The sequence below is a fragment of the Colius striatus genome, chromosome 11 (assembly GCF_028858725.1).
Source record: "Colius striatus isolate bColStr4 chromosome 11, bColStr4.1.hap1, whole genome shotgun sequence".
Lineage (NCBI taxonomy): Eukaryota > Metazoa > Chordata > Aves > Coliiformes > Coliidae > Colius > Colius striatus.
Window position 1 is genome coordinate 11,914,798 of NC_084769.1, and position 12,907 is coordinate 11,927,704.

General features: G+C 40.9%; 1 protein-coding gene across 1 annotated transcript; it reads left to right on the forward strand.

Annotated features, from left to right (window-relative positions):
• The first annotated feature begins 2,078 nt into the window (after positions 1-2,078).
• CCDC14 (coiled-coil domain containing 14) lies at positions 2,079-12,624 on the forward strand. The gene is made up of 13 exons (XM_062004701.1): positions 2,079-2,167; positions 2,772-2,827; positions 3,281-3,356; positions 4,043-4,115; positions 4,210-4,350; positions 5,423-5,662; positions 5,751-5,845; positions 6,868-7,438; positions 8,305-8,446; positions 9,033-9,112; positions 9,564-9,779; positions 9,865-9,997; positions 11,309-12,624. The coding sequence occupies exons 1-13, from the start codon at positions 2,123-2,125 to the stop codon at positions 12,291-12,293; spliced, it is 2,853 nt and encodes a 950-aa protein (XP_061860685.1). The 5' UTR covers positions 2,079-2,122; the 3' UTR covers positions 12,294-12,624.
• The last annotated feature ends 283 nt before the right edge of the window (positions 12,625-12,907 follow it).

Sequence of the window (12,907 nt, forward strand, 5' to 3'; positions counted from 1 at the left end):
GCTGCCCACACTCTCCTGATGCCTCCCAGGGTGCCATTGTGCCACAAGGGCACATTGCTGGTTCATGCTTAATGTGGTTTTTAATCTGTTACGTGTTGCTAAACAATTTGGGATAACTTTTCTTTAACTATTTAAATTGTCACACTCACATCTATCAGTTCAATGAGAACTTACCAATAAACTTCTATAAACTCTCTTAAGAAAAAAATATACCAATGGTTCTGGCACTGGTTTGGTAGTTGCCACCCATCTTTTTGAGCTGTTTCATATTCCATTTTTCTAGTTTCTGTTCCTTCCCTCAGTAGTTCTATTGCAGTGATCTTACTTAAAATTTTTCAAAGAGAAAAATTGAAGCAGTCTCCAAATTCCTGCCTGAAAACCTTCTGGGTTTTTTTTTTTCACAAGAGGATAAATATCTTCACAATATAGTTTTACTTCAATATCAGCATAGTTCCAGTGCAAATGTTAACCCAGCAATATCTAATAACACAACTTGTACATTGGGAAAGCACAGATGTTGAATATTTATATGCACTTCTGCTGTAGTTCTCTTAATAACATAGTAATGTAACCACATTTTCAGCCTGAGTAAATGTAATTGCTTTCAATGCCATGTTTTCAGAAGGTCTATTTATTCAGCTAATAAAAGCAAAGATGTGCACAATACTAATATGCCTGTGTGTGTGTGAAGCCTGAGGTACCATCCTTTATGATCCACGTACACGGGTTTTTTCAAGGATTGCTAGAGAAGATTTAACACAAGCTGAAATCCCGTGTGGAGAATGAGGAAGTGCTGGTTTTAGCCTGTACACAGAACACTGACAGTTCTCTTTGACTTCCTATTAGCCTGCTTTTAGCTATTGTACCCTTGAGGACTTCCAGGACATGGACTGTAGAAGGTGCTGATGTTGTTTTATGTGCACTCCCTCACAGAGATGTCTGAGTTTTCCTTCAGGGTGGCCCACTCATCTGCAAAACCAGTTTTCCATTGTGTTTTATGAATGCACGGAGTACCTGTTCCACAGAGTCTGCTGCACCTAAATTATCTCTAAGGCACCTGACAACATGCTGTGGAAGCACAGGGATGGGAAGAACCAGCTATGTGAGATTTTTTTCTTATTAAGTAGAGAGTCGGGTGCTGAGTAGGGGCGAGGGCTGAGCACTGAGCTTGTATCAGAAATAGTGTGACCAGCAGGACCAGGGCAGTGATTATCCCCTGTACTCAGCACTGGTAGCGCTGCACTTCGAGAGCTGTGTTCAGTTCTGGGCCACTCAATAGAAGAAGGACACTGAGATGCTGGAGTGTGTCCAGAGATGGGCAACGAAGCTGGTAAAGAGTCTACAGCACAAGTCAGATGAGGAGTGGCTGAGGGAGCTGGGGTTATTTAACCTGGAGAAGATGAGGTTGAGGGGAGACATGATCAGCCTCTACAGCTATCTGAAAGGAGGTTGTAGCGAGGTGGGGATCAGTGTCTTATCCCAAGTAACGAGTGATAAGACAAGAGAAAATGGGCTCAAGTTGCTCAAGAGAAGGTTTAAACTGGAGATAAGGGAGAACTTTTGCCCTGAGAGGGTTGGTAGGCGCTGTCCCAGGCTGCCCAGGGAGGTGATGAGTCCCCATCCCTGGAGATATTGAAAACCCGTGTAGCTGAGGTGCTGAGGGCCGCGGGCTACCGACACGCCTGGCAGTGCGGTTGGACTCGGTGACCTTAGCGGTGTGTTCCACCCGCAGCGCTGCCGCCGCAGCCCCTCAGACCCCAGCAGCCACTCCCCCTCACAGCCCCACAGCCCGCCTTGGCCCCGCCCATTCCCTTTCCCTCCTCCGATTGGCTCCTCGGCGCTCACTCTCCGCCAATCTGTGGCCGCGCCCGGAGACGCAGCCCCTCCCCCTTCCCGCGCTGGCTGCCGCCGGCGGGCAGTGAGCTGCCGCCACGGGGGGGAGCGGGGGAGCCGTTGGCCCCGCCCCCCGCAGCGTCTGTGCCGGACGGCACCGCGATTGGTCGGCGCGGGGCGCGTGGGCGGCGGCGGAGCGGGCGGCGGGCGGCGGGTGGCCCCGCCCCTGCGGAGCCGGACCCAGATCCTGACCCGGAGCCCGGCCGCGGCTCAAGCCGGGGTCTTGGCTATGGCCGTGTCGGCGGCCAGGCCAGGGGCTCGGCGGCCATGCAAGGTGCGTGCGCGGCGGGGGCCCGGCGGAGCCTCTCCTTGTCTACAGTCGGGTTTCGGTCCCTCTTTTGGTGCCTCGGCCGCCGCACGATTTGTCCGGAGCGGGGGTGGGAGAGTGTCCCCGCGAGGGCGACAGGCCTAACGACTCCCGGAGTACGGCCTTCGGGCGCGGAGCGCCTTTGCCCTGGGCTTCTCCCCGCAGCCCTGCGGCAGGGCTCCGCGGGGTTCTGTGCTTCGGGAGGGAATACCGCAGCAAGCTTTCCGATGAAAGGTTCTCCCACCTCGCTGCGTCTGTGCTTCAAATCCTCTTTAAGTTTAGGTCTGCGTTTATCGAGCTTGATTCCAGTCTGGAATGTATGCTTGTATGCCATACCTTAGCCGTGGAAATTAATGAAGCTTCTTGCTGGAAAGGCTTGTTTTGTGAAGTGAAAACAACGAGGTGGAGGCCTTAATGGTATTGGTGGGCTCCCTCCTTGTTCTCAAAGATGCAAGTTACCTTTCACTCATCTTCCACAGCAAAAGTGCTTGGAATTCATGGGCAATGTTAGTCTTCAATTATGTTGTGAAAGTACTTCTTGAAAATGAAAGTGTATTTCTGTAACCAACAGGTACTATCTTCTGGAAGGCTAACAGGAGCAGCCAAATTAACAAATGGAAGAAAACAGTAAGACCTTAATCATTAATATTGTCTAAGTGTGTATGTAGGAGTGTTTGGGAATCTTATACTTGTCATACCTCACAGCTAGCCAAAAAGTCTTTGTGGATATATCAGAAAATGTTTTTAGCTGAAAGGCAGTATGGGCAGGTTCCAGGCAGCCCATGAATAGACAGAAATTTTGCCTGTATATATACAGAGTTGATTCTCTCTGCATGTTTTATTTATAAAGGATTGAACTTGTATAGTTATTAGCCCCATGTAAGCCTGTTGAATAAAAACTGAGTTCTTCTTTGACATAAGCTAATAATATGTGCTGAATGTGCTTGTTGATGCATTGAAAAGTTTTCAGAAACAGAAAGATGTTTCTTGTTAATTTCAGTTTGCTGTTGTAAAATAACAGTAAATATTTTATTTTACATGTTAAGGAGGTGGTACAAACAGTGAATTTGACTTTTTCAGGCTTGGCTTAAGAAAAGGATGTAATTCTGATGTGGAGTCTGGATTCTCTCTCTATTCTACTGACTCTGATGATCAGGTAGTTAAATAATTTGTTTAATACAGTCATCCCTTATCGAAAGAGAAGGGAAGTTGGAATACTTTGAATAATAGAAGGAAAACAGATTAGTTTGGATGCTGCCATATATGAACTAGAAACAGCTCCTGCAAAGCTATCAGCTGTGTCTGTGGTGCACATTACAGATACGTGCAGGTTGCCTTTGTGTGCAGTGAGGTTGGCTTTGACAAATTTCATTAAGGCACGGAATGTACTTTGCAAGCACCACAGTACTGTTTATGGACCAGAGCTGGCCCTAATAGAAGAACAGCCACCTGGTTAGGTTCTCTGCCATAGAGAGCGAGTTGTATGGACTCAGTGCTGCAGTGCTGTTTTCTGTGTGGTGCTGAGTTAATTATTACCAAAAACTAGATAACAGCTTCCCTGCACATGGAAATAAGAATAAAAACCAGACACATACAGTTACCAAAACATACCCAGCAAATGGACATGTGTGCAAGAACACAACTTAGTGGGGTGCAAAATGTGCATGTTTGCAAACTTTAACATAACTACAAGGCAATAGATTAAAAATGACACGTGTTTTGCTGGCTATCAGTTGTTCTTTTTCAGTTGACAGTGAGAAACACTCACCTCTAAAACAGTGTCTTGGTTTACTGAAAGAAAACAGTGATGCTCATTTTCTGACTGCAGTGTCCTTTGTGCAGGTTGATACTATTCATAATGGACTTGACCGTTGTGCAGCTTTACTGAGGAATATCTTACAAAATGAGGCCACAGGTTGTACCTATTGAAAATTCAAGTTATATTTTTAGATTTTGTAAAACTGCTTTAATTTGGTTTGTTGACTAGTTTTTATTTCAACCAATACTAGGAAAGGAGACTATCCATAAACAAGCTGGGAAAACAACTTCTGTTAAAATAACTTCCAGGCCCTCACTAACTAAAGGAAATGCTTTCAAGAAGAAAGGATTGAAAAAAAACATTACTCCTGCCCATGTCCGGAAAGAAATTGGTAAGAGGCTTTCTTGGGCCTGCTTTATTCTCAAACAACATTGAGACACTCATCAACTTACTGAGATATAACAGAGCTTCATGTAGTTGTTGTCCTTTGTTATAGGTTAATCGAGGCCTGGACCCACAAAAGGTGTAGACAATACTTTTTGCCTCCTAGAAACCTTAGATGTCTACTAGACAATTGCTAAAATTCTCAAGTGTTTGAGCTTCATGTAGAGGGAAGAAAGTTAAGTGCATTTACAGATACCAACGTTATCAAGCTTAGCTTGTAGGAAGTGTGGTGGAGAATGATAATGCCCATGCCCCATTTCTCTTGGACAGCGAAGCATTACAGTACTTGGTCTCTGTCAGGATGTGCTGCTGGAAAGTGTCCTGGAGTTAAGTGTCCAGGCAGGCTTTTGTCAAAGATCAGCTCCTGGAAACAGAAAAGTGTTGCAATAAATAGTGAGAACTCAAATGGTTTAGTGACTAAAGCACTTGAATGGAAAGGCAGATGGAGTGCTGTGGGCTGAGTATCTCTCAGTTGAAATATTTTGCTTTTTATTAGCATTTCTCCCCCACCCCATTTATTTTGTGTGATTTTTAATCTATTAGACAGATGGGACCTGTAGACTAGGCTTATGGTGGAATGCCTGTTTTGTGAGTTGTAGAAGATGAACACAAAGCTGGTATCTTTCCAGCACTGTAGAAATATAGAGTTGTAATTGTACTCAACATAAGAAAATCAAGTTTGAGGAGTGCTGTGGGTATGGGTTATTCCAAGTGGTTTGGAAGTTTAGTAACCAACTGAGATTTTAAGAGTTGCATTTTAGAACTGGCCTTTTGTAGGATTAAATCTCTACTTCCTCAAAAAAACAGCTGTCTCTCCAGCTAGGTTAGATTGCTCTGTCTGAAAGAGAAAAATGATGGATCAATTTACTGATGAGTGAAAATTTGTCTGGAGTCTTAGGTCTTTTAGTTTTCTTTTTCAAAGGAATGTGCCAAACTCTGCCTGACAACACAATGGGTTTGTGTAGATTGAGAAAACAGACAGCTTCAGCTGGGTTTTTTTGTTCTTTCTTTCTCTGTAGTGCCAATATCAAATAGAAAATTTCTCTCATCCACCACGCCTTCTTCTCAGAAAGAACTTTCCCATGCAGCGCAGACTCGAGTGGTTCAACCCATTCACGTGCCTTGCAGTCAGCACTCCCCTGTGATGCATGAGAAGCTGTGCGAGCATGTGCAAACTCAGATGTCGTTGATAACTGGCCAACCACCACAGAGCAGTAATGAAATTCCTACTGCAGCTCCTTTTGCTACCTCAAACCATGGTGAGTGGAACAAATAATGTAGAGCCTGCTCTTTTACTGTAAGAGTTTTGCCCCAGATTACCCTGATCTGAGTGATATTTTCTTTTAGGATGTCGAAATGTTGCAGCTTTTAATTACCAGTTACCTACCTCCACATCAGCTCTGTCCCTACAGCATTCAGCTAATCCCTTATCTACTCAGTCAGTAAGTAAAAATTTGATTCTTACTATTAATGAATGGTTTAAATTAGCACTGCCTATCTATTTATACATTTATTTAAATGTGGGGGTTTCCTTAGCCTCTTTAAGGCTTTTCCTTAAAGAAAACAAATTGCATATTTCAACCTGTAGCAATGGACAGAGTAAATGATGAGAGCAATTACTGCTATTTGAAATATATTTTATATGGACACCATCAATCAAATTAGAGGCATTTTAACTGTCTGCTTATTCCTGCAAGGTGAATTCTCTAATGGGCAGTAAACATGGCAGAAAATTACTCCTTACTGTTAATAATTACATTCTCAGTAACACCCATTAGGATCATTAACCAACTCCTGATGAGACAAACCATACATCTTATGTAGCTTTTCCCTGCCAACGATCCAGTTGATTATTTCTTCAGAATTATAATTTTCAAGGTACATTTTGAAATACTTGTGTGTTTCAGGGTATAGAACTAATGAGGAGTCGCAGCTGCCACCTTGGGAAATGTGGTAAAGGGCTTGCACTCTGAAACTGTAAGACTGCAGACTTAACCTTCCATCTGCAGTTAGTCCATGTATAGCTAGCGCTGTCCTTGTCTTTTAAGAAATTCATGTCCTTAAAGTATTGAAAGATAAATGTGTTGTCTTTTACTTTTTCCCCCTGTGCTCATTTGATTCAAGAAAGTACTCATAAATAATAAAGGAAAAAACCAGCACAATTCCCCCTCAAAAAAACACTGCTGAGGCTTTTTCTTTACAGAACAGCTGAAAAATAACTGTGTTTTAATGTTGCCAATGACATTTAAAATAAAGGTAATGTAAGCCAAATTTTGCTTTTAATTACTCCTTAATACACTGGAAAAGTGATGCAATGAATGAGTTGTAACTGCCTTAAGAATCTGCAAAGAATGATCAAGACTTTGAGTCAGACAAGGGTGGTAAGGGTGTTTTTTAAAGGGTTTTTTTGTTTGTTTTTAAAATAATCTTATTCTTTTGTTTAATCTGAGTATTCTTTCTTCAGGATGTGCCTGTAAACAGTGGCAATGAGTTTGTGCCACAGATGGGAGGACCTCTGGCTTGCCCAGTAATTTCTGCTGCTCCTACTACTGCTGTGCAAAGACAATCTGCCACTGCTCTTCCTGGTGTGATCCCTGCTGTAGCATCAGGTGCATCAAGTAACTGTACTGTGCCTACATTTATTCCATCATCTTCTGGCAGAGAGGTGACCCCAAACCACGAGCAACAGATAAAAGAAGCAGATTTGATAAGATGTATGCAAGTTCACCTGGCCCTGTTACAGTCACATGAAAAGCTGAATGGCAGGACTGAACAGAAGCATCATTGTCCAGCAAAACATAATGCTTCAAGTAACAAGGAGGAGGATGCTTCTGAAGAACACAGTGAGAGCATGGTCAATGAAGAAGATGAATTGAATGTACTTGACACAGCCCCAGAGAGAGATACAAGCTGTGAGACAAGTTTTGTGAAGAAAGTACCAATATCTAGAAAAGAAAGTCCAGAAGAAACAGCCCATAGAGTTAAGACTGTAAAATATCTTCTGAGAGAGCTCAGATCACTGATAACAGATCAAGGTGAGGCTTTTTTTATTGTGAGGTGGGGCAATGAGAGACAAATAAAGCAAGAGCTGTGTTGAATTAGTAGGCACTTCAGTTTCTGGAAGTTGTATGTGACAGGTGATATGTGACATCTTAGAACGATTTTCCACAACTGTAGTAGCTTCATGTTTCACTCAGGATACATTGAAATATATTTTGTGGAGTATTTTGACATTGTAACAACTGGGATAGAGATTGCTGTCATCTCATGTATGTTGTGAGAAAGGGAGCAGCGTAGACAGATTGCAACAGCAATCCCACCAAGGTTGGTCGGAGAGATGGTGGGTTGTGATTTAGCAAGAACCTAAAGCCAGTTTTCATAGCCAAACTTAAAAGTTTTAAATGAGTAAGTATAATTAAAGATGAGTGTTTTCATAGAATCACAGAATGGTAGGGATTGGAAGGTAACTTTAGAGATCATCCAGTACAACCCACCTGCTGAAACAAGTTCGCTTAGATCAGGTCTAAGGACACAGGAATGTGTCCAGGCAGGATTTGAACATCTCCAGAGGAGCCTCCACACCCTCCCTGGGCAGCCTGTGCCAGGGCTCCCTCACCTGACAGTAAAATAGATTTTTCTTATGTTTAAATGGAACTTTTTGTGTTCCAGCTTCATCCCACTACCCCTTGTTCCTTCACTAGATCAAATAGAAAAAAAGGATACCCCAACCTCTTCACATCCACCATCTATATACTTATAAATATTATTATAATATCTGAGGAAAAAAAAGTAGATGCTATTATATCACTTTGTAGATCGCTTAATCACATATAAAATGTTACTGTCATATTACAGGTTTATATGTTCATGGGGGTCTTTTTTTTCCGCTTACCTCTTGCAGATGATTCAGAAATGCTAAGGCTGATGAGTGAAATCGAAGACTGCATATCATTGCTCCCAGCTGTAATGGGAAGCATGAATAAACAAGCTGAAATAGCACTGGCTTTGCAGCCTCTCAGGAGTGAAAATGCCCAGCTGCGGAGGTTAGTAGCTGCTCAGGGATTCTGTACCGCCAGTATGCCTAATGTGTCTCTCGTAGTGCTGTTCTAAAATGCATATATTTTGTTGTTCTTGTCTGTGCAGTATTTATATGTTTAAAATTGTGTTGTTAAGGCTGTGTAGTTCAAAAATAAATAATGAACACATAGCAAGACTTCAGTTAGTAGTGATATTTTAGTAGCATTAGGTACACCATGATCAGCCCTTTGTCTAGGTAGGAACAATGTATCATTCTCTCTGAAAACTGCAGTATCGAGATAGCTGGTTTATAGTCTTTTTGGAGTGTACTCTCATATGCAAAAAGGTCTAATTTCAGGAGAGCTCTCAAATAGGTAACTGGGTAGCACTTCAAAAGAGTGGGAAAATTATTTACCAGAACTTGCAAAGGATCTTTTGTGGTAAAGAAACACAGGAATGTAAGAAGAATACGTTACTAAAACTTATCTTTCTAAAATATTCTGTGACATTTGATTCTCAGTAGCAACCTCTTACCAAACTAAGTTAAAATGCAGTGGTTTTGAACTTATTCTGTACTTTCTGAATTCATGTTTTTTCCTAATTCTCATTTAGGAGACTAAGAATATTAAATGAGCAAGTCAGAGAACAAGAAAGAAGTGAGAAGACATCTGGGCAGAGCTGCAACTATGAATGTAAAGTATTAATAGAGACTGATGCCTATTGGGGCATTTTTGTTAAATCTTTATTGAAATAGATACAGAGAAATATAAGGACATAGATATGTAAATACAAAAAAATAAGAGCATGTGTTATGGTCTTTAGTGGCAACTGAACAAAGTGCTGTGGGTTGTGGATCTCATGATGCAGCTGCTTTTGCATGCATCACTATGCCTGTTCAGATTCCCCATAGTGAGACTCAGCTCTTCAGCTGCTGAGCACATTGTTTTTCCTTATGCACCTCTTAAAATGAAGATGACATATTAGAAAATTAATAACAAAGCTTGAGTTTTGTCTTACTGCCTCAAAAAAGCCTTTCTTCTAAATTCATGTTACCAAGATAATTTTAGAATGTAATTTGATTTAGAAACTCCAACTGCACCACACAAAACACTTAAACCTTTTATGTTTTACTTTTGGTTGTAGTTTCTTTGCAGTCCTTGAATATGATGCTCCAGAGTCAATTGAATGAATCACTGAAAGGCATTGAGTCACTACAAGCTAAAAATGAAGAACTACTTAAAATAATAGAAAGCCAGAAAGAAGAAAATAAACGTCTTGCAAAAGATATTCAACGTAAAGAAGAGGAATTACTTGAAAACAAACAGCTTTATGACATTCATTCCACCAAGCTCAAGATTGGTACGTGTTTTGCATTTGTTTGCTCTTTATTTAGCGTTTTAAAACTTTAAAGAAGTAATTAGATGACTACTTCTTGGCATTTTAGAAAGGGAAGAGGCATTAGCAAATGTGAAGAGCCTTCAGTTTAAGCTGGAAGCTTCAGAGAAAGAAAATAAGATATTGGGCATAACGTTACGTCAGCATGATGCAGAAGTCAACAGGCTACGTGAATTAACCAGGTACGATTGGCTGAGCTGTTTTTTGCCCTGATGATGGGAGGTCAGGTAGGCTAAAAGGTCTCTTGGTAGTTACTTTTGTTACAAGGGTGCTATAATTTTGTTAAAATAGAGTTACCATGCTTCATGACTTGAGGTCTGTTGTGAAGTAAAATGCTCTCTGCTGTTAACTTGTGTGAGGTTTTAACTTTTAATAGCAGACCTATCGATAAAGAGCTCCATGGGAAGTACAGGGACCTGACAACCTACTGATAGTTCCCTTGAAGCTGTAGCATTTGGACACTAAATCTTAACCTGAATTAAGGAGAGATATTTCTTTTCCTTCCTTTCTCTTCCTTCCTTCCATCAGTTCAGAAATTGTGTTTTGAGAACTCAAAAAGATATATGTCTTTAGGACATACAGCAAGCTCTCCCTGTGGGAATGAGCAGTCCCTTTTTCAATTGTGCACACCTTTGAAGTAGATTATGCCCAGATCTTAATTATGAGTAAAGGTATGAGTTCTTGGATCACTGAATGAAGGTGGTATTACTCACAATTTTTTAAGACTATTATTCTGAATGTACTTTATCATCATCTTCTGGGATGAATCTTTTAGCAAGCTCGGATACTTAAACAGCTTTTTGCACATCCAAAGTGGTATGCACATCAAATTTGTTTGGATGTAATATGTGTAGGGAAGTTTAACTGTTGGCCACCTTCTTTATAGTTGGTAGTAATTAGAATGGCAGAGTATTTGTAATCAATGCTTCAGATTCTTTAGTAGAAGTGTAGACAGGTTACACACTTGTATGACTGCTGCATTGACCAGCAGATGGTAGTGTGAGGATGTCTTATTACCTGTGTATATGTGTGTCCTACACACATAAGCATTTAAGCATTTACTACTTTTGATGTACAGTGCAGAAAATGAGAATTCTTTATTACATTTTATTTTATTACATTTTCAAATTTAGATGCAATAAGGAGAATAATTCAGAACAAATTCTCACTATTTTAGATAACTTTCTATGTGCTTTACAACAGTTTCTTGACATCCATTTACTTTGTTTTGAAGTACTCAAAGCAGATAAATCAAGAATAATCTCAGGAACTTGATGGAGTTATGCTGCTTCAGTTACTTTCTAAGCACATTGAGCTGACTTGAAGGCAATTCAAGAATCTTAGAACTGGTTCACGTTTATACTACCTTTTATGACATATAGAAACAGAATTGTAGCTTGCCACAGTCTGTTAAGTCTAGTGGATTTTTGTTACTGAAGTGTTTTAAACTATTTTTTTAATGACTACTTTAAAATCTTAATGCATCTTAACAGAACCTTGCAGGGCAGTATGGCCAAGCTTCTGTCTGACCTCACAGTAGACAACATGAGACCCAAACCTGAAAAAGGGCTCTCCAAATCTCTTTTGGAAGACCATGAAAAGCAGATGCAACCTGATCCATTTCCTGGAAGTACTTCGGTAATGACTTACCTTAAAAAATTAGAAATGGATCATATTTTGACAGATGCAGAACTTCAGTTTCCCAACAGAAGTGGAGAATTAGAAACGCGAAATCTAGCCTGTGAAAAGCTTGCTGCTGAAGGAGGTAAAATAAACACTGTTTTCTCAGAAGGAGGAACATCAGCTCCCAGAATACCATTAACCTCACTGAAGGAGGATGCAGAAACTGTTAGTGATTCTGGGACTTTACTAGATGAACCGAACAAGTTGGATGAGACTATTTATATTCCATTGACCAGCAGTGCCTCTAAAAAACAGCAGCCAATCTCTGAAAGAGCTGGTGTGCTACCCCAAAGTAAAGGGGCTTGTAAGATGTTGGACTACCACTGTGAGCTGTCAAACTCTGTGCAGCAGAATGGATGTGAGATATCAAAGGATCCGACTGTTCTGGATAGATTCAGTGCTGGGTACAGTGTGAAAAAGCCTACGGAACACACGCTCGAAGTTACAGGGGATAAAGTGAAGCCAGAAGGAGACAAAGTCCAAATGAGGCCAAAAGGTACTCCAAGGGGAGCTACAAGAGACTTCACAGATAAACCAGACCAGCCTCTGCCTGGTACATACCCTCGTGTACCAACGCTGTTTCCGAAAGAGATGTCTCAGAAAAAGGGCAGTGAAATAGCTGATTTTAGTTCCTTCACTTTTGATGATATATCAGGGAAGTCAGAGTGGAGTGCATCCTCTTTCTCAACATTTACATCTCGGGATGAAGAGGACTTTAAGAACAGCTTGGCAGCCTTGGATGCCAACATAGCTAGGTTACAAAGAACTCTGCAAAATAGTATTATGAAACAATGAGTATGAGGAGACAGAAGGGAGGGCTCTTGTTTGAGTTATGTAGGGTTTTCTGAAGTATATTAATAAGTATGGTACTGGTATTAATATTTTTTGGTATGAAATGACTTGTTCCTAGCTGTTTAAATTATGGGTGGGATTTGTTCCTCGTTAAGCTGTGGTGCTGCTTCCCTTGAGGTATAACAACTTGAAATAACCTTTATAAACACCTGGGTTTTTAAGTGATGACTTAGGTTTATAGTCTTTTAATTAGAAAATTCACAGAACAGAACTTGATAACTGTTTAAGCAACTGGTGTACTGTTGCCAATACAGTTTTTCTATTAAATGATAAAGGACTCTTGTGTGCTTTTTTGAAGTAGTGAGAACAGCATTGAGGGAGATGTGTTTGAAGGCAGTTACAGATGTGATAAAGGTAAATTTTTCTCTCATTACAATCTCACTGTTATAAAATGGGGGGTATAGTTATTGTCCTTGGTTATGATCGTGTGTTTCAAGAAACTACCTGCTTGTTCTGTTTCACCATGAAAGTGCACAAACAGTAGCATCAACATCAAAGGAACAGGCGAATGGGACTTCTTATTCAGCTGCATCACTTCTTAATCCAGATTGGATTTA